The sequence below is a fragment of the Hydra vulgaris genome, chromosome 03 (assembly GCF_038396675.1).
Source record: "Hydra vulgaris chromosome 03, alternate assembly HydraT2T_AEP".
Classification (NCBI taxonomy): domain Eukaryota; kingdom Metazoa; phylum Cnidaria; class Hydrozoa; order Anthoathecata; family Hydridae; genus Hydra; species Hydra vulgaris.
Genome location: NC_088922.1, coordinates 41,427,690 through 41,449,791, shown reverse-complemented (window position 1 = coordinate 41,449,791; position 22,102 = coordinate 41,427,690). Strand labels below are relative to the sequence as shown.

Here is a 22,102-nt window from a genome sequence, read left to right as displayed (position 1 = left end):
ACCTGTTTTTAATTTCAGCATAGGTGTTCTCCTGTATTCCAGATCGTCCAACACCTTTTCTTATCCCCTTCATTATTCCTAACATTGCACAATTTGGAAGATCATGGTTTGTCTCCAATTTCATGATTGTTTCAATTCTTATATGCCTTATTGGTGATCGGTCTCTGTATACTTTAATAGGAAGAGCTTTTCCTCCTGTTGCAAGTTTTATTTTTTTACTATCACCAACAACAGATATGTTTTTTAGTGTACAAGAAACAACTTTGTCAGCGATATTTTGATTCTTTGAAGTAATTAAGGCGTAAAGATTATGAACTGCTTTTTTTTGCTGCAAGGATGTTGATTACCAGGACCAACAATTTAATAGCATTCTGAGCAAAATGAATTTCTTTTTTCGAACGTAATCTTTTCAGATTCTACGTAGGTGAACTCAGAATAATTAAGTGTACTACTTCTTTTAGCACACAGCCCTAAGCAGCAAATAGCACAATTGCAGTTGCCATTTTTTTTGTTTAATTCTTCCCAACCTTTTAACTTGACCATGACCATTTATTCAGGAAGTCTCCACAGCTTTACTGATAGCTTTACCTTTCTGTTTTAAATATAAGCTTATCTTGCAGCTTCCGCATATTCCAGACGGATGAGAACTTAGACTCAGACTGAATCCAGGATCCACAAAGTCTTTGATCAGATGAATCAATGAATCATTCTTCTCAAAGGAATATTTTTTATCTTAATCGACACAACAGAAACATATCCATCTCTTATTTTCCGAATGTGATCTTGCTTTTTGCAGACTCAATTTGTACAAAAACGTTTTTATTTAGTTATTTCCGTATGAGATTTTTTAAATTTTATTAATCAATACTCTAACATTTAATTAATGCAAATTATCAGACAATTGACGTAATTTATTGAGACTAAGTTGTCTAAAGTATTTTATTTATGCCATTAGTTTGAAATTAGATCATTTTTAACTAGTCTCTAAATAAAATAAACTTCAATTTCAGGCACAAACCACATGATTTGCAAACAATAGTAGAAATACCCTTGAAAAACGCCCCCTGCATCCCCCTGAGTTAAGGGAAAGTGATTTTTGAAAAGAAACAAAATATTATCTTGAATCCCATCATAAATTGTAATTAGGCTTCAAATTTTATCAAATATATTTTGACGCTCAAAAGATACAGCTACATAAAGTTTAGGACCCCCTCATTTTTTGAAGTTTTGTATATTTAGAAAAATGGTAAAAAAATGAAAAAAGATGCAGTTTTTAATTCGATTTCAACGGTTTCTATTTCATGTCAAACGGCTCAAAAGAGTGGCTAAAAAAAATCTGAAGTAAAAATAACTTCAACTTAAAACCTCTATAAAACGAATTAAAAATGAATAGGTAAGTACCATGCTTCAGGAGAGATTAGACTTGCTGAGCTTGATGTCTATCGAATCAGATCTTCTCTATATCAATTTTGATGATATAATAAACAATTTTATCGATAAAAGATATAGGAAAAAAAAAATTTAAGGGCATATTGTATAACAATGCCGATTTCGTAAATTGTGATATCCTTTAGATGTTTTTGCAAATGTCCTAATTATAAACGTAAAGAAAGATATGTTTAAAAAATAATAGATACCATATTAATCACATAATTTTTTATATTTATGAAGAAAAGGCTTATGTGCATTGGTAAACATTTACATTAATGAATGTACGTACTTCATTACTCAAAAATCCTGCAAAAATAACATTTTTATGCAAAAGTGGGGCTCCAGTTTTCCTTATTCCGGCACTGACTGGAAGTGTCCAATATGTCGACAAGTATATTTAGCTGGGGGGCTAGACTTCCGTAAGCCCCCTCCCCTCGGGACGCCACTGATAAAGTCACATTTTTATTGATAATACTGATAAAGAGTAATTCCATGTCAATTGAGCCAGGCCGTGTCACCATACATCTCAGATTTTGCTGAATTTTATACAGTTGAGAGTACTTAGTAAAACAAGAAATTCTTGAAAATTTTAGCCTCTAGCTCCAAGAGGATCCTGAAATATGATCATTTTGCTTTCAACTGATCTTGGCCAGGCCCCTCTTGTCCTCTCAGAACTGAGGCCTTTGTTTAAAGGTTCCAAGTCACATAGCTTAAAAAATATTTGATATTTTGATTTAAAAATTTGTACCTGACTGTTTTCAAGGTTGAAGAATTCAATGAAATAATAAAAAATATAAAAAAATATTTTTAAGTACCTGTAATTATCAATTTAAATCAATTTAGGCAATTTTTTATATACCTGATTTTGATGCTCAAGAAACCCACGTGGCCTTGATGATATTAAAAAAAAATATTTTACACATTATTCTAAATTTTATGATCTTTCAGAAAACATAAGAATTTTGATCTGCAAGTATATGGATTTCCATATATGGATAAGGGGGCACAGGCCCCACTTTTTTGTAGCGGAATCTTGCAATACATTTTCCACTACCTTTCAGACTAGCTAGAGCTATAAAAATTTCTGTATTTTTTTAGTGTCAATAAACAAGCATTTTAAAATTAAAAAAGAGCCCAAGAAACTAGGGGAGGGGGCTGGGGGCATGTGCCCCACTTTTTTGAGCAGAATCTTGAGATGAATTTTTCACTATCTTCCAGACAAGCTGCAGCTCTGAAACTTTCAGCTTTTGTGTAGTCCTGATAAACATGCGTTAAAATTATTTCAGGTCAGATGACCAGATGGTCCATGGGGCTGGGGCACCTGGGACCATGCCCCACTTTTTTTCTCAAAAAAAATTTTTTTTTTCTAAAAAACTTATTTAAGATAACTTTCAAACTATTGTCTTCAATTTTTTTTTTAGATTTTCATTTTTAACAACGTTAAACATTTCATATGTTTAACAATGTTATCAATGTTTTCCAAAAATTTGGGAAACATTGATAACATTGCTTCCCAAATTTTTGTGATTTATATTTGTTCCATTTGGTTTTGATCATTCTATGTTCAATAATCTTTTAAAAATGTTTTAAGAAGCTTAATGTTTATAAGAATTTTGATTTGCATGTATAAGATTAAAAACAGTCTAAAGTAATGATTTTAACAGTATTTTATTTTGTATAATTTAAAATTTGAATTAAAAAAGAAAAATATATTTTGCTAATTCTAAAATGGTAACAGCAAGTTGTTAACAGAAACAAAAAACATCCTGTCATTACACTAGTATAGAAGAAATTTGTTACCTATTAAAGTCATCATTAACATTTTTAACATTAACAAATTGAGTATAATTAAACTTTGTGAAAAGGAAACTTTTTTTTTGTCAAAGTAAGATAAAAGAAATCAATCACTGTTTAGTTTTGTATTACCATGGTGATTGCTTAAGTTGCTTTCATTAAATTAATTACTATTGGTTTCTCATTTTTAAATTAATCTCAAATTGTTTTTAGTGTTACAGTAAGAATGGATTCATGTGATTTTGGAAAAAAGTTAAATGATACTTGTCATAAACTAAGTTATTGTAGAAAGATTGATTTAAAGAAATTTGATTGCTATAGAGAAGATGCCAGAGAAAACAGTAGGTAGAAAACAACACATGCAAAAGCGCCTTATTTTATGTAATCTTAAAGAACTTTATGTTTCTTTTAAAACTAAATATCCTCAAGAAGTAATTGGATTTTCTAAGTTTTGCAGTTTAAGACCAAAATGGTGTATAACTGTTGCAGCATCAGGCACTCATTCTGTTTGTGTATGTACCCTCTACCAAAATGCAATACTCTTGACCAATGCTATACAAATAAAATGTACTTACAAAGATCTTATGACAAAAGTTGTTTGTGATGTTACAAGTAATGAGTGTATGGTTCATCGATGTCCGAACTGTCCAGGTATAGTTTCTTTAAAGAAGTTTCTGGATGCACAACTAATTGACAATGACGAGGAGGTGTCATTCAATCAGTGGCAGAAAACAGACAGAACAACATTGATCTATCAGACAACAACAATGGAAGAATACAAATTGATGTTATCAAAGGCAATAAACAAGTTAACAGCTCATTCCTACATTGGAAAATGTCAAGCAAGATATCTAAAGCAACAAAAGGAAAATTTAGCAAAAGACTGCTGTATTGTCTTAGATGACTTTGCAGAAAACTTTACTTTTGTGATTCAAGATGAAATCCAAAGTTACCATTGGTGCAAAAGTCAATGCACATTGCACCCCATTGCCCTCTATTTATTAAACGAAAATGACCAACTTGAAGAAAAATCGTTTTGCTTCATGTCAGAAGATAATGAGCATGACACTGGTTTTGTGTATGAAGTTCAAACACAAATAGTTAACTATTTAAAAGAATATCATCCTAAAATTCCAAAGGTTCTTTATTTTTCTGATGGTTGTGCTGCACAGTATAAAAATCACAAAAACCTTTACAATATCTGTCTCCATAAAAATGATTTTGACATTGATGCAGAGTGGACATTTTTTGCTACAAGCCATGGTAAGTCACTATGTGATGGTATTGGTGGCACTGTAAAACGATTAACTACAAATGCAAGTCTACAAAGGCCCATAAATGACCAGATATTGAATTGTAACAAAATGTTTGACTACTGTACTAACAATATTAAAGGTATTATTTTTTTTAAGATTGAAAAAGAAAGACTGACAGAATTGCGCACCACTTTGAAAACACGTTTTGAAAAGTAAAACAATTCCTGGAACTAGGAGCTATCATCAATTTAAACCAGAATCTATAGATACTGTTAGCTTTAAACGAACAAGTGAAGATGTTCATATAACAGGCATTTTTCTTTTTCTGGAATTCAAAGTTCTCAAAATGATCAGCAAAATAACATTGATGCCTTGAAATTGGGTGAATTCATTATGTGTAAATATGATGCGTTTGATTGTATTGGTATGATCAATGAAATTGATAATATAGAGCAAGATGTTATGGTAACGCTCATGCACCCGCACGGACCTTTTAATAAACTTTTCTGGCCATCTAGAGTAGATGAGTGTTGGGTGAAAACTACCAACATAACTTGTATAATTGATGCACCTGTAACAACAAATGGACATTTTTATACTTTGACCGTCAATGCATCTAAGCTAATCTTAACATTATCTTGACTTTCTTTTTTTTGTATTTTATTTTGTAAATAATGAAGTAAAACAGAACAATTATAAAGCAATAACAATTTTTGAATACAATATTTTCAAAGTTATCTTAAATTTAAGACACATTTATGTGTTTTAAAAAAAAAAAATTTTTTTTGAAAAAAAAAGTGGGGCATGGTCCCAGGTGCCCCAGCCCCATGGACCATCTGGTCGTCTGACCTGAAACAATTTTAACGCATGTTCATCAGGACTACACAAATGCTGAAAGTTTCAGAGCTGCAGCTTATCTGAAAGATAGTGAAAAAATCCATCTCAAGATTCTGCTCAAAAAAGTGGGGCACATGCCCCCAGCCCCCTCCCCTAGTTTCTTGGGCTCTTTTTTAATTTTAAAATGCTTGTTTATTGACACTAAAAAAATACAGAAATTTTTATAGCTCTAGCTAGTCTGAAAGGTAGTGGAAAATGTATTGCAAGATTCCGCTACAAAAAAGTGGGGCCTGTGCCCCCTTATCCATATATGGAAATCCATATACTTGCAGATCAAAATTCTTATGTTTTCTGAAAGATCATAAAATTTAGAATAATGTGTAAAATATTTTTTTTTAATATCATCAAGGCCACGTGGGTTTCTTGAGCATCAAAATCAGGTATATAAAAAATTGCCTAAATTGATTTAAATTGATAATTACAGGTACTTAAAAATATTTTTTTATATTTTTTATTATTTCATTGAATTCTTCAACCTTGAAAACAGTCAGGTACAAATTTTTAAATCAAAATATCAAATATTTTTTAAGCTATGTGACTTGGAACCTTTAAACAAAGGTCTCAGTTCTGAGAGGACAAGAGGGGCCTGGCCAAGATCAGTTGAAAGCAAAATGATCATATTTCAGGATCCTCTTGGAGCTAGAGGCTAAAATTTTCAAGAATTTCTTGTTTTACTAAGTACTCTCAACTGTATAAAAATCAGCAAAATCTGAGACGTATGGTGACATTTTTGAAATTTTCTGGCTCAATTGACATGGAATTACCCTAAAGTCACATTTTTATTAATTCGGCTTTTTGTTGTTGTTGCTCAAAAGGAAATATGTACCCCCCTCCTCCCCCACCAGAACGTGAAAGTCTGAAAGTCCTAAAATCTTTTTTTTTTTCAGGAGACGCATAACATCCCCCCACCAAAAATTCTTGGATCCGTCATATTACAATAATGTATCAGATAAAAAAAGACTAATAACATATTTTCTTTATGTTAAAAGTTTTTAATCTGAGTAAAGACAGAATTTGTGATAAAACGTTCTAAAGTTACAAAAATAAAAACAATAAACTTTTTTTAACAATTTTAATTTGCAATTGATGTTATATAAGTTGTCATATTTCAACAAAAAATTTGATCACTTTTATTTGATTATATAAAGTGTTCTCTGCTTTGAAGCAAAAAAAAAATCAAAATCCTAATTATTCAGAAACTTCAAACTCATTTGCTAAGACAAAACAAATAGTTTACCCTTTCTTTTGGAAGGAAACATCAAAAACTAAATTTTGTGGACATGTTTTAGCATTTTTAAATCTCTGTCACTTTCTAAAATTATCTCTCTTTTTATTCTCATTTAACATAAAACATAAAAATTATGATCATAGTTATATATATATATATATATATATATATATATATATATATATATATATATATATATATATATATATATATATATATATATATATATATATATATATATATATATATATATATGTGTGTGTGTGTGTGTGTGTTTTCCTTTCTTAAAAAAATGTTAGACATTAAAACAATTTTTTTCTCAACGAACATACATATTTAACATACATGTTTTTTGGTTTGACTATCAATAGTTTTAATCTTATGTCTTTTTTTTTTAAGTTTCAAGTTGCATAAATATTTTTTCTATTGCCTTTAGTTTTATAAGGTTGTAAAGATGTAATAAAAGTTAACAAATATTTTAATAACTTGGGTTTTGATTCCGCTAATCATATTAACATTTCTTTAACTTATGAAATAGTATCTACCAAATTAAAATCTGTATTTTTACATTTCTGCTGTTTGAACCATGGAAACAGAGAATAACTTGATTAACTTATATAAAGATTTTTACAAGTTTTTAGTTTTCTCCAAACCATATATTTTAAATAGGATTTGTAATTAAAAAAAAAACATAAAATTTTTAGGGTGTTTTAAATGTTTTAGGACAATTTTTGGTAAAACAATAATATAAATTTTTTAAATTGATTTTTGCTCAAAAGTATGTGTGCACAAATGTTGGTAGTGCACAAGGTGTGCCCAAATGTTGGTTGAAAGAATAGATTTTTCTTTAAACAATTTATGAAATAATTCAAATAAGTTTTTCTAGTTCAAAAAAGTTTTGGCTTATTTTCTAGATTACAACTGAAGATTGCTACAAAACTGCGGACTGTTTTCTTCTTCCTGAGTACTGCACAAATAGTGACAACTGTGATGTTTTAGTGAAATACAATTTTGATTCAATTAGCAAAGTGATCTTTATTACACTATCAACAAACGGAAAATGGGTTGGTTTTGCACAAACAAACAATTTAAATATGACACAAAAAATGGTTTAAATGATTTTTACTTTATACTTATTTTATATATTTCAAAAAATGTTTAAAAATTTTTTATTGATAGTTTTATCAATCGTTTTGTTGCTATCTTTAAATACTAATTTAGCAAAATATAAAAGGCGAGATTTGTTTCAACAATAATACAGTTGCAACATTGGTCAATTTTCATGCATTGCGTAATACAAGACCTAAATTTTCTGCAGTAGTAAGTGGAGTCAATGCTAAAGAAATGTACATTTTGCCAAGTGGCAGTGTTGTTTGTAAATACAGTCGAAGTTTATTTGCTTCTATTTCCAGTGAAGAATATATGCTTTCTCTTAATGAGACTGTTGATGTTGTCTATGCTCATGGAACCAGGCTAGGGGGTGATGGTTACCCTAGTTATCATGGAAAAATGAACCATAGTTATTACTCTGAAAAAGTTGACATGAAGAAAATACGCTCCAGAAGCGAGAGTTTGGTAAAAAAAACTTTATTTTTTTAATTTTTTAAAGATGAGATAAAATGTTGACCCATGAACTATTTTTGGTTTTTATTTGTGTGTGTGGATTCTCCCCTAAAAAATGCTTTAAAGTAAGCCACTACATTTAAGAATTTAGTATTTTATTTAGATGTATTTAAAAATGGAGTTTTTCAAGGTAAAATTGATTTGCCAATTAGTATTTTATTGGGAATCTTAAAATCTCTGTGTGAAAAAGGCAAAATATTTGAGTTTAAATGCACTGGGTTTTTTAGTTTTTAACAAATCCTGGTTTTAATAAACAATTATATATTCTGCTAGTTAGCCTTCCTTTACAATGTTTTTCTTTTTAATATAGTTTTTGTGATACGTGGAATTATTTCAACTTTTTTAATTACTGTCTTTAATGATCAACTAAATATTGATATATTTTAGGATTGTAATAAAACTCAGGGTATTTTTTTTTTCTTAAATCTTTTAAAAAGATTGATTAAGTGGTCTGTTTTTTTCTCTTAAATAACATCATTACGAAAATTACTTATTCTTATTTCTATGTGGCATGGTGGCAATCAAGTTAAAAAATGTATTTTTTCTTAACTATTACTGATTTTATTAACCATTTCTTACTTAATGCAAAGTACATTCTACCAACTCAAATCAGATTTTTCGTAAATGATGTTGTTTCAAAGTATATTCTACCAACAATTGTATTTTTGAAATTCTATATTTCAGCTGAGTTTATTTTATTTTAAAAAAAATTTCAATTCTGGATATATATTGTTAGAGTAGTGTGAAAAATAAAAAAATAACAGAAAACATTATAGTAAATACATTTACTAAATCAAAGTAATTTTTCTCTAGATTTTTTATATTCTTTCTAATATTTATATTGCTAATGGTTAAAAACTTTGTCTTAATCTAACAATACTTCATTTTTTCAAATTGTTTGAGATTTATCTATTTTAAAGAATAAGATATACTAAGAAAGACAAAAATTTTTAAACAATGCCTAAAAAAGTTTTTATGCTTTTTAATTTCGTCATTAAAATATAACTTTGATTGATTTTATTTATTGCGTTGCAATAAACATATTAAATTAAAACTGTCAAAAGTTCTTCAAATTGGTGCTTTTGGACTTTTAAAACCTTTATGTATGTATGTATGTATGTATGTATGTATGTATGTATGTATGTATGTATGTATGTATGTATGTATGTATGTATGTATGTATGTATGTATGTATGTATGTATGTATGTATGTATGTATGTGTGTATGTATGTATTTATATATGTAAGTATGTATGTATAGGACCTTTAAAAAAATCTATAAAGTTCTGCATAAAAAATCTATTTAGTTCTGCAAAAAACTATTTTGAAAAAACTATTATTTGAGTGTAGACGCTTACATTTGAATACTAAAAAACAAAGTTATTGTTATTGCTCATAATTTTTGATGAAGTACAAGAGTGTGAAATAGTGTAATAATCATTAAAACAGTTAAAGTAAAGATTATAGAAATTGATAATTTTTCAACCAAATCTATTATAGGGGAGAGAGGGGAGCATTGGGCACTTTTTCACATAAATGCTAATAAAACAGTTATTTTTTATTATAATCAAAATTTTATTTCAAATATATTTAGCACACATATTTGGCAGTAACTATTACTAAGAAGAGTTTTAATATTATAATTATCCGCAAAGTTACAAAAGATTTTCTAACACATGTCCAAAGTGCCCAAACCTCCCTGTGGTTGGGAGGTTTGGGCACCCCTGTGGGAAGGTTTGGGTACTGTATTTAATATGCACAATATTGTTTTAATATACTACTATGCTTAAGTATTATATAGCATTGCTATAAAAAATTGTAATACAAACATTTTTTCTTATCATAGACTTTACAAAAAATTTAACAATGTCACTTGGAATCAATACTGCACGATGTTGGACTTAATAAGACTTATTATAAATTTGGTATGACCTAAAGAGGCTTGTAAAATTTATATTTTAGACTGCCACGCTTTATCCATGTTGTTGGTGTAGGCAATTTTGTCTTTATATCCTCCAGGGGGACGCTGGCTACGTCCTCGATGTCAGGAAACAAGAACGTATTTCTTATCTTACTCGCTCTAATGAATTTGACAGTTGCCATGGAGTGATTAACCTCTTCGACTATTCCAACATAATGATAAACAGTTTTTTTGGTGTAAAATTTAACTAACACAAAGTTATTGATTTGGAATTTTCTATCCATAACAATCACATCGTCTACATCAAAATCTTCTTCCGATGAATCGATTTCAACAAGGTCTAAATCAGAAACAAAAGCATTTTCTATTTCATCATCACTGCTAATCTTCGTGCTTTCTAGAGCATTTTCGATTTTTGTTGAGCTCTTTGATCTTATCTTTTCTTTGTCTTTCTTTTTCTTCCATTTCTATAATTCTTTTATCGGGTGTGTCTGTCAATATTCTAGTTTTTCCTTTCTTCCGTTTCATGCCATCCAATTTCCTGGGGCTGGCTTTCAGAAATGGTCTTACTAAATCAGGTGTTACATTGACAGTGCCCCTAGTCTGGCTTTTAGATAGAGATTCCAGTTGAGATGACCCAGTGACTTCCATATTTGAACTTTTATTATCCTCTAGACTCAGTTGAAGGTTGTTCTAAAATCGATTTTTCTGTAGCAACATTATTCTCTTCCGACAAGCAGCGACCAGTTATAGAAGAACAAACAAAATCTTCATCAGAGAGAATGTTTGAATTGAATGGCTAAATGCCAGGTTTTTTAAATCCTGTTTGAATATTTTGCAACTTGAACGCAAGTGGGATGGCTTTTGCTTCTAATTTTGGGATTTCATAAATTGTTACTGTTTTGCCAGGATTGCTTACCATCCAATCTGTTACAACAGTGTTATAATAAGTTTTGAGTGGTCCATAGACAGTCAGGTCTAAGGGTTGCAGTTTATGGCTGCAGTGCGGTGGGAAAGTCATTAAAACAATGCCTGATTCTTTACAAAAATCAAGAACTGGTACTGAAATATGGCCCTCGTGATTGTCCAGCAGCAATAGAACTGGTGAAGGCGTTGGTTTGGCATGTTTTGCAAAATGGTGTATATTTTTAAAAAACATGGTGCTGTCATCCACCCTGAAGGATGTGCTGCTCCATCTGAACCAACAGGTGCATCATTCAGCATATATGTTTTGAAATTAACCTGTGGGAATATGAAAAAGGGTGGTATTGAGTTACCCAATGCATTAATACCGCTGCAAACCGTTACAAGTGTCTCTCTTTCAGCTGACGTTACTTGCCCAACTTGCTAAGTGCCTCTTAGAGCAATCACTTTCTGGGTTTGTTGTACTGTTGATAATCCAGTTTCGTCTATATTGTAAATAGACTCAGGGCTGATGCAATGCCGTTCATATACAGTTTTAAGATTTTCAAAAAAATCTCTGACATTTTTCTTATTGAAACTTGTGGCGCGTGAGAGACTGGTAGCTTCTGGTGTCCTTATCGAAAGATGAGGTTGTTTTTTAAAAAATCCCCTTAGCCAATCATTGGATGCAAGTTTCTTCTCTGCCCAGTTGTCTGGTATTTCTTTATTAATAGCAGTGGCGTATTTGTAAACCAATTCACGTGCCTTCAGTTTTGACATTCCATGGTTTAGTTTAAACAATGTTACAAGATATTCTGAAATTTTTTCTTCTTCATCTTTCATGAATATTTGGGATGATATAAATTTAGAAGAAATATCTTTCACAACGCCGCTCTGTTTTATGTATCTTTGAAGGTTAGACCTGGGTATATCATATTTAATCGCAGTAGTTTTAATTTTTCTTCCTTTAGAAACCTCTTCCAATGCGTGCAAAATAACATCTTTAGGTATTTCACGTCGTTTATTTTTCTTTTTAAATGAAAACGGCATTGTCCTAAAAAGAAATGATTAAACATTCAATTCAATAGGCATAGCAAAAAACCACAAATGTATGACACCAAAACAAACTACAAAAAAGGGGGAGCATTGGGCATGCCCAAACCTCCCTCCTACCTGCGTGCCCAATTCTCCCTATAACCTCACTTTTCAAATAGATTTGAATAAGTTTATTTTTATCAAATGTTGAATCCTAATTGCCAGGTAAATATAATGTTTATTAAATGCAAAAGAAAAAGTTAACACAGATACTTACCCTTTCTTGCAGATTTCTTTGTTATCTTTCTTCAAATCCCAAACAAAATATTTACTTTTGTACGCAACAAACCATTAAGCGCATGTAACTTGACAACCAAGTGAAATGACAACTGACACTTTTGATGAGCAGTGTTGCCAGTTGTAAAACTATAGTGCAATGGTAGAAAACAAAAAATATCTAGAATAGATTGTGAGAAATGAGGGGGTGCCCAAACCTCCCGACTGCCCAATGCTCCCCTCCCTCCCCTAATTTATATATTAAAAGTAATATGAGTATTAATTATATGATAACAAAGAAAAACAATTAAATTTTATATACTAAGGTAAAAAAATTGATAAATATCATAGTATTATTTGTAAATATTATTTAAATTTTTTATAAATAATTGGTAATGTGTTTTCTAGATAACTACTGAAGATTGCTACAAAACTGCTGACTGTTTTCTTCTTCCTGAGTACTGTACAAATAGTGACAACTGTGATGTTCTTGTTAAATATAATTTTGATTCTGTTAAAAGCATGTTCTCAATTACTTTAGCAACAAATAAAATATGGGTTGGTTTTGCACAAACATACAATTTAAATATGACACAAAAAATGGTATTAAAGTTTTTATTATATTTTTATGTGTGTTATACATACATTCATACATACATACATACATACATACATACATACATACATACATACATACATACATACATACATACATACATACATACATACATACATACATACATACATACATACATACATACATACATACATACATACATACATACATACATACATACATACATACATACATACATACATACATACATACATACATACATACATACATACATACATACATACATACATACATACATGCATACATACATACATACATACATACATACATACATACATAAATACATACATACATACATACATACATACATACATACATACATACATACATACATACATACATACATACATACATACATACATACATACATACATACATACATACATACACACATACATACATACATACACACATACAGACATACATACGCACATACAGACATACATACGTACATACATGCATACATAAATACATAAATATATACATACATAAATACATACAGATACATAAAAAGTGGTTTATTTGATTACTTTGATGTATTGTTGTTATTAAATTTTATTTTTAGCAAAATATAAAAGGAGAGATTTGCTTCAATAATAATTCTATTGCATCCATAGCTAATTTTCATGGACTGCGTAACACAAAACCAAATTTTTTTTCATTACTAAATGGAATCGATGTAAAAGAAATGTATGTATTGCCAAGTGGCAGTGTTGTTTGTAAATATAGCAGAAGTTTGTTAGCTCCAGTTGGCAGCGAAGAATATATGTTTTCTCTTGACCAGCCAGTAAATGTTGTCTATGCATATGGAATGCAATTAAGAAATGATGGTTATCCTAGTTATCATGGGCCCAAAAATCATAGTTATTATTCTGAAAAAGTTGACATGAAAAAAATAAGGCCCAGAAGTGATAGTCTGGTAACAAATGTTTTTATTTGTTTTTTTACAGTAGGGTAAAATAGTAGTAGTAGTAAAACTTTGGTGTATTAAACTATTTTGTTGTTTATAGTTGATATTTGCTTTTATAACGTAAATAAATCATGCATATCGATAACCTTCAGATATATCTATAAATTAACATGTTAAAAAATTGTTTCCACCTTCTGAAGTCTTATGTAAAATATGTTTTAAAAAATATTCAAAAATGATGAAATTAGCGATGAGTTTGGTAATTTTGGCACAATGATGCTGTAAATTTGGCTTACTTTGGGAAATTAGGAAGGTCATTGAAAATGCATTGATGTATTTAAAATATCATAAACAACTACAAATCTGAATCTTGTAAAGTTATTGTTACTTATATGGAATTTATATATATGTATATAGCAAAACCTATTCGATAATGATAAAAAAGTTGTTATTTTTTAAATCTTAAATAAAGAATTTTGTCAAAATGCATTTTTTAACAGTTTTCAAACAATTTCTGTTAGAATATTTTTCAATGATTAAATAATATTAGGGGTATAAAAAAGCCATTTAACTTTACACATTGCCTATATTAGAAACTTTAGGAAAAAAGTTTTAAATCATTGATGGTAAGTCTTATTTAAAATACTTAATTAATGTAGAAAAATCTCAAAAATGTGTCTCAATAAAGTCAACATTGTAAAAGACCAAATCATCATCTAAAATGGGAGTTATACATATAAATAAACATTTTAGTATCTTCTTTCAAAGTTACTTTATTACCTTTTTCTCTAACTGCAGTTGATAGAATTAATTTTAATGTGTCTAAATATACTCTTTCAACTTAAACAATTGATATTGTATTGCTTTGCAAAATTATGAGAGAGGTTAACAATTGCCATGTTACTAAATTCTTCAGCTTCCTCAGGTGTCAGGTGTTCACCCACCTGGTTTAAAATCAAAATCAGAATTTTACTTGGCAAGTCATTCTTCATTGTATTTTTGTATTTCTATATTTGAACTGAGTTGGTTTTATTAAAAAAAGTAAAAAATTTAATTCTTAATATATATTGTTAGAGTAGGGTGAATAATAAAAAATTAACAGAAAACATTGTAACACCTCATAAATAAAATTTTGGACAAAATTTAAAAATTAATACTTTAAAAACTAATAAGTTTTATTATTTAATATTTCAACTGTTAATATGTTAGTATACCTAGTTTATAAATATATTAAAATATTTATTTCAAATACCATATTTAGCAATATTATAAAGTTTTTTTGAAAGATGTTTTATTTGAGTAAGGAAAATTTCTTTATTCATCTTTGAATAACAATATCTAATTCTTGCTTCAAGCTCTTCCGAATTCTCAGCTCTCCAATTATTCTCATACACTAGCCGTTTTAAATCACCTCAAAAGTTTTCAATTGGTCTTGCTTCTGGAACATTAGCTGGGGGTATATCTTTGGGTACAACTTTGATTTTTTTCAATTTTAACAAATCGATGACCGACTTTGCGTAATGTGATCGAGCTAGATCAGGCCAGAAGATAAACTCATTGTCTTTTTTATAATATTCTGATACTAGAGGAAGTGAAGTTTTTTTTAGTATCTCTTTATAAGTGTACTAGTTGATCGGCTGCTTACTGTGATGAATATAAAGAGGGCTTATTCCACGGGGGCTGATGCAACAAGAAACTAAGAGTTTGTCCTTGTACTTTTTACGCAAATTGTATCTTACTTGGTCAAAACATTGAGAAGGATCAGCGGCATAAAACCTATCATTAAAAGGTAATGTGCTTTGTTTAAGGTAAAATAGCTTTCATCATCCATAACAAAATCCAAGTTTTTATAATTTTCGTACAATTTACGACATTTAGGACACATAGCTTTCTTCTGCTGATGGCTACGATTTGGATGATTTGTTTTTTTGAAAGTTCGAATGTTAGTCATTATTTTTAATACTTGGGAAATTTGAGTTTGACTACAGTTAAAAACTTGAGCTACTTTCTTTTGAGAGCACCCTGACTTATTTTCAAAAAATGCAGCAATCTTTGGAATATTTTCTTTAGTAGCTACCTTAGCGATTTAACCACTTCCAACTTTTCTTTTTAGAGATCCATTTTCCAATTTTACGATTTTATTGTAAGCAGTTGATCTGGGTAAACCCCATTCCATAAACTGCTTAGCAACAAACGCTTTACCTTTTTCTCAATTTTTTATAGAAAAAAATTTCCATAATTTTTTCGAGGTCCTTTACTTTGACCATTTTATTTTCAATATTTAATGTAAATTTAAAATGTTTGAGATTTATCAACCTTTATATTTGACTTTGGAGGGCAGAGTAGGATATACTGAGAAAAACAAATTTTTTAAACTTTGTCTGAAAAAGTTTTCATGCTTTTTAATTTCATCATTAAAATATAATTTTGATTGACTTTATTTATTGTATTGCATATCAAAATAAATATGTTAGATTTTGTATTCCTTAATTCAATTTTTTTTTAAAAACTGTCAAAAGTTCTTCAAATTGGTGCTTTTGGACCTTTAAAAGCTTTATGTATGTATGTATGTATGTATGTATGTATGTATGTATGTATGTATGTATGTATGTATGTATGTATGTATGTATGTATGTATGTATGTATGTATAGGAACTTTAAAAAAATCTATAAAGTTCTGCATAAAAAATCTATTTAGTTCTGCAAAAAACTATTTTGAAAAAACTATTATTTAAGTGTAGACGCTTACATTTGAATACTAAAAAACAAAGTTATTGTTATTGCTCATAATTTTTGATGAAGTACAAGAGTGTGAAATAGTGTAATAATCATTAAAACAGTTAAAGTAAAGATTATAGAAATTGATAATTTTTCAACCAAATCTGTTATAATTTATATATTAAAAGTAATATGAGTATTAATTATATGATAATATGATTTAAAGAAAAACAATTAAATTTTATATACTAAGGTAAAAAAAAGTTTTTTAAATTGATAAATATCATAGTATTATTTGTAAATATTATTTAAATTTTTTATAAATAATTGGTAATGTGTTTTCTAGATAACAACTGAAGATTGCTACAAAACTGCTGACTGTTTTCTTCTTCCTGAGTACTGTACAAATAGTGACAACTGTGATGTTCTTGTTAAATATAATTTTGATTCTGTTAAAAGCATGTTCTCAATTACTTTAGCAACAAATAAAATATGGGTTGGTTTTGCACAAACATACAATTTAAATATGACACAAAAAATGGTATTAAAGTTTTTATTATATTTTTATGTGTGTTATACATACATTCATACATACATACATACATACATACATACATACATACATACATACATACATACATACATACATACATACATACATACATACATACATACATACATACATACATACATACATACATAAATACATACATACATACATACATACATACATACATACATACATACATACATACATACATACATACATACATACATACATACATACATACATACATACATACATACATACATACATACATACATAAATACATACATACATACATACATACATACATACATACATACATACATACATACATACATACATACATACATACATACATACATACATACACACATACATACATACATACACACATACAGACATACATACGCACATACAGACATACATACGTACATACATGCATACATAAATACATAAATATATACATACATAAATACATACAGATACATAAAAAGTGGTTTATTTGATTACTTTGATGTATTGTTGTTATTAAATTTTATTTTTAGCAAAATATAAAAGGAGAGATTTGCTTCAATAATAATTCTATTGCATCCATAGCTAATTTTCATGGACTGCGTAACACAAAACCAAATTTTTTTTCATTACTAAATGGAATCGATGTAAAAGAAATGTATGTATTGCCAAGTGGCAGTGTTGTTTGTAAATATAGCAGAAGTTTGTTAGCTCCAGTTGGCAGCGAAGAATATATGTTTTCTCTTGACCAGCCAGTAAATGTTGTCTATGCATATGGAATGCAATTAAGAAATGATGGTTATCCTAGTTATCATGGGCCCAAAAATCATAGTTATTATTCTGAAAAAGTTGACATGAAAAAAATAAGGCCCAGAAGTGATAGTCTGGTAACAAATGTTTTTATTTGTTTTTTTACAGTAGGGTAAAATAGTAGTAGTAGTAAAACTTTGGTGTATTAAACTATTTTGTTGTTTATAGTTGATATTTGCTTTTATAACGTAAATAAATCATGCATATCGATAACCTTCAGATATATCTATAATATAACAGTTAAAAAATTGTTTCAACCTTTTGAAATTTTTTTATAAAATTTGTTTTAAAAAATATTCAAAAATGATGAAATTAGCGATGAGTTTGGTAATTTTGGCACAATGATGCTGTAACTTTAGCTTACTTTGGGAAATTAGGAAGGTCATTGAAAATGGATTGATGTATTTAAAATATCATAAACAACTATAAATCTGAATCTTATATTGTTATTGTCTCTTAAATGGAATTTTTTACACCTTATTGGCATAGTAAGAGCAGTGCAATGATTGACAACCTTGATTGATAGTTTTTTAAACCATCTATTTTAGTAAAGTAGGAATTTATCACTCAAATAAAAAACCTTTTTAAATAAAATCCAAAGTAAAATTTTAAATGAAATGATGACAATGAAACTGTAAATAAAACGTAAATTTCTATGAATATTTCTAATTTCCGTTTTTAATAAGAATTCATGTTTATAAACACGTAAATAGTTCATAAAATATTATTTTACATAATCACATTTTAAAATTCAAAAGTTAAACATAAAAAAATAAAATGCGAAATTCAAAAAAAACTTTAATATATGAGATTTTTCTTTTAGAAAGTTCAAAAACATTTTATCAACTATTGTTATATACATATATATATATATATATATATATATATATATATATATATATATATATATATATATATATATATATATATGCATATATATATATATATATATATATATATATATATATATATGCATATATATATATATATCTATACATATGTATATATATATATATATATATATATATATATATATATATATATATATATATATATATATAATATATATATATATATATATATAAATATATATATATATATATATATATATATATATATATATATATATACATACATACATACATACACATATATATATTTGTTGCATAAAGCTAATTCGTATTGTAGGGAAGTAATAATTTATTTAGTTTCTCAGAGCACTAACGTATTTATTTTTTTACTATCTTGTTATTATTGTATTACAACCCACTCTCAATTCTATATCTCTGAAACATGAACCTTACCGAACAAGGCCACTTAATGGAGAAACAAGTTGAGCACGGTACTACCAGAGAAATAGTGGGGATCAAACTCAGAACTTCTTGCTTATTAGGTGAGTGCTCTATCACTACACCACTACTGCATCTGAATGCAAATAAACTATTTACAAATGTCAACTTATTTTATACATAATATCTCAAATGCTTATTTCCACTTTAGTTTTGAAGAAAGCACAGGTCGTCAAATTCGGCACTGCCAAAATTAAAAACTATTTATCAGTCAAAATTATCTCCTTAGAGCAGTCCTCGGGAAAGATTTTTTATTTTGTAACATACTTTTAGTTTCATCTTATTGTTGCTCACATTTTATTTTTGAATAAAATAAATAATAATTTTTGATAAAAAATTATACGAAAAAATCATTTATCCTACATTTTCAAAAAAGTAGAAATTCTAAGAAAATTTTAATAATCATAAATTACCACACCAATAATGTAATAAAAGAAGTTTAAACCAACATTGTTAAGAAAATTGTTTATCTTGCTACAATACCCAAATATGGTTTCAATATCTCATTAAATAAGTATTTTTAGGAGTCTTTTGAAGGGGTGCCGAAATTACCCTACTTTACCCTAAAAAACACTTATGTAACATTATTTTTAATTAAAAGTATAAATTCATTATTTGGGTGTCATATCTACTTCCTCGTTTCATTTTTAATGTGGAATCAATGGTGTAGCATATTTCTGTATGTTTTAATTGTTCCAGAAAAGCTGAAATATTTAAAGAAAAAAGAGCACATGATAAAGTAATAATATTAAATCTTAGAACAACCCAAAACTTGTCTATAAATATTAACAAACAACTAAAAATCAAAGACAGAGTTTGTTCTTGCAAAGATACTTTAGGCAGAACTATTGAATCCCCTCCTAATATAGTTTATCTTCTGAACTCTCTATTCAAATCTATGTTTAGTCTTGAAAGCTCCTAATTTTTTCCATCTTTAAATAAAAGTGATATTAAATTGAATGCATTTATAATGACAGCTTGGTTATCTCTATTTCAGTCATTATTAAGTAATTTACCAATCCAAACCCCTATGCATCTTTTATCTACTTACTGAAATCTTTCTTGAATTCTTTAATTCTGAAATAGTACCCAATCTATGGAAATTATCAAAAATTAGTTAGGTCTATAAAAAAAAAAGGAGATAAACTACTAGCTGAAAACTATCATTCTATTTCACAAACCTTAGTTGCCTGAAAGATCTTTAAAAAACTTTTTAAGATCAAGATCATTACATTACATTACATTAACTATAATAACATGCTCTTTGAAAATCAGCATAGCTTTCTTTGTCATAAATCATGCGTAACTAATCTAATAGAGATTATTGATGTTATTTCATCTCTATAGCATCTCACCAGTTTATTGATATAGTCCATCTCAATTTTGCCAAACCATTTGTTTCTATACCTCACAACAGGTTTATGTTAAAAGGTCTTTCAGAATAAGCAGAAAACAAAATAATAAGTTATAAATCTAAGAAGTTCAACTAAAGAGCGTAATTTGGGAGTCATTTTTTCAGCTAACATTAGGTGAAACACATATATTCAAACAGTCATCTTTAAGTCCTTACAAATTCTTGGTATGCTAAAAAAGACATTCACTTTGACTTACGAATAAATGACTTCAAGTTATATAAAGTGTTTATAAGATCACACTTTAGATATGCAGTGTCTGTTTGGGTTACTTATTAAAAAACTGAATATTTAGTTACTTACTTAGCTTGTTTATTTCAAAAAAAATTTGAAATAAACTAGCTAAGTAAGTAACTTTCTACTCTGCTGTACTTTCTTTTTAAAAGTAGATTAGACTCCTGGTTGTGGAAAAAATTCAGAACAAATACTTATAAAACTGGTTGTTTATATTGGGTGTTTTACATGCTTGATGTATATATACATTATATGGATAATTTACAGCTACAACTATAACAATAGAATTAGTAAAATGTAATGGCTTTGCAGTTATTGAACGTCTTTTTCTCATCAAAAATAAATTTTACAATGGAGGTAAAAGATGTGGACAGTACTTCAGATTGGCTCAAATTGTTAACACTAACAAGGCATTGGTAAAATGTGAAATATTTCTAGTTCTATCTGTAGCCTCTTTAACCTCAGTAGGAGCTTCCCAGTCAAAATTCTAAAGATTAGAGTAATCAATACCTTCATTCAAGATTTTATTCCAATTAGCCTCTAGCTTTTTGAACATTAGAATGTCACATGTTTCTTACAGGAGCATTTCAGCACTGTCTTACCTATTCTTACCAGAACTACAGTTTCTACAAATTTTTCAGTCATATTGGCAGTTTTAATGATTTAAACAGTTTTATCAAGAACTCTAATTTTCTTCAAAGCCTCTACTTTATATTTGGTCTGGTTAATGGGAACGGAGGTTTATATACCTTTGATTTCTAATACTTGTTACTTTTTTAATGTAGGAGTAGAAAAAATGTTGCCTCTCTTTCAATTTTATTAGTTCTCCATCTGTTATGTTTTTCATTATTTTACAATCAAAATGAAATTTTTTGCATTTTTTACAATCAACAGTATTCACAACTATTAATAAACTTTATAGCTTCATGAGTTCTTCTTTCAGTTGATTGGCTAATAGCAGGGTTGGGGTCAAATACATTTGATCAAATATAAATACAAGTACGTTAATTTCAGATTTTCAAATACAAATATATGTAGTTGGCATTTTTCAAACTCAAATACAAATATTTGTATGTTAGGTTTAGAAAAAATACAAAGATTTTTTTTGA

General features: G+C 28.3%; 1 protein-coding gene across 2 annotated transcripts in view; it reads left to right on the top strand.

Moving 5' to 3' along the window:
- The window catches only part of LOC100213924 (uncharacterized), a 64,652-nt gene that overhangs the window by 15,156 nt on the left and 27,394 nt on the right, over window positions 1-22,102 (top strand). Inside the window, exons 2-7 of one of the 2 annotated variants that reach the window (XM_065793239.1) lie at window positions 7,521-7,715; window positions 7,828-8,181; window positions 12,773-12,967; window positions 13,567-13,920; window positions 16,976-17,170; window positions 17,722-18,075. In XM_065793239.1, the coding sequence (XP_065649311.1) occupies window positions 7,521-7,715; window positions 7,828-8,181; window positions 12,773-12,967; window positions 13,567-13,920; window positions 16,976-17,170; window positions 17,722-18,075 (1,647 nt within the window). The remainder of the gene's footprint in view (window positions 1-7,520; window positions 7,716-7,827; window positions 8,182-12,772; window positions 12,968-13,566; window positions 13,921-16,975; window positions 17,171-17,721; window positions 18,076-22,102) is intronic. The other variant, XM_065793240.1, reaches the window with a different exon arrangement.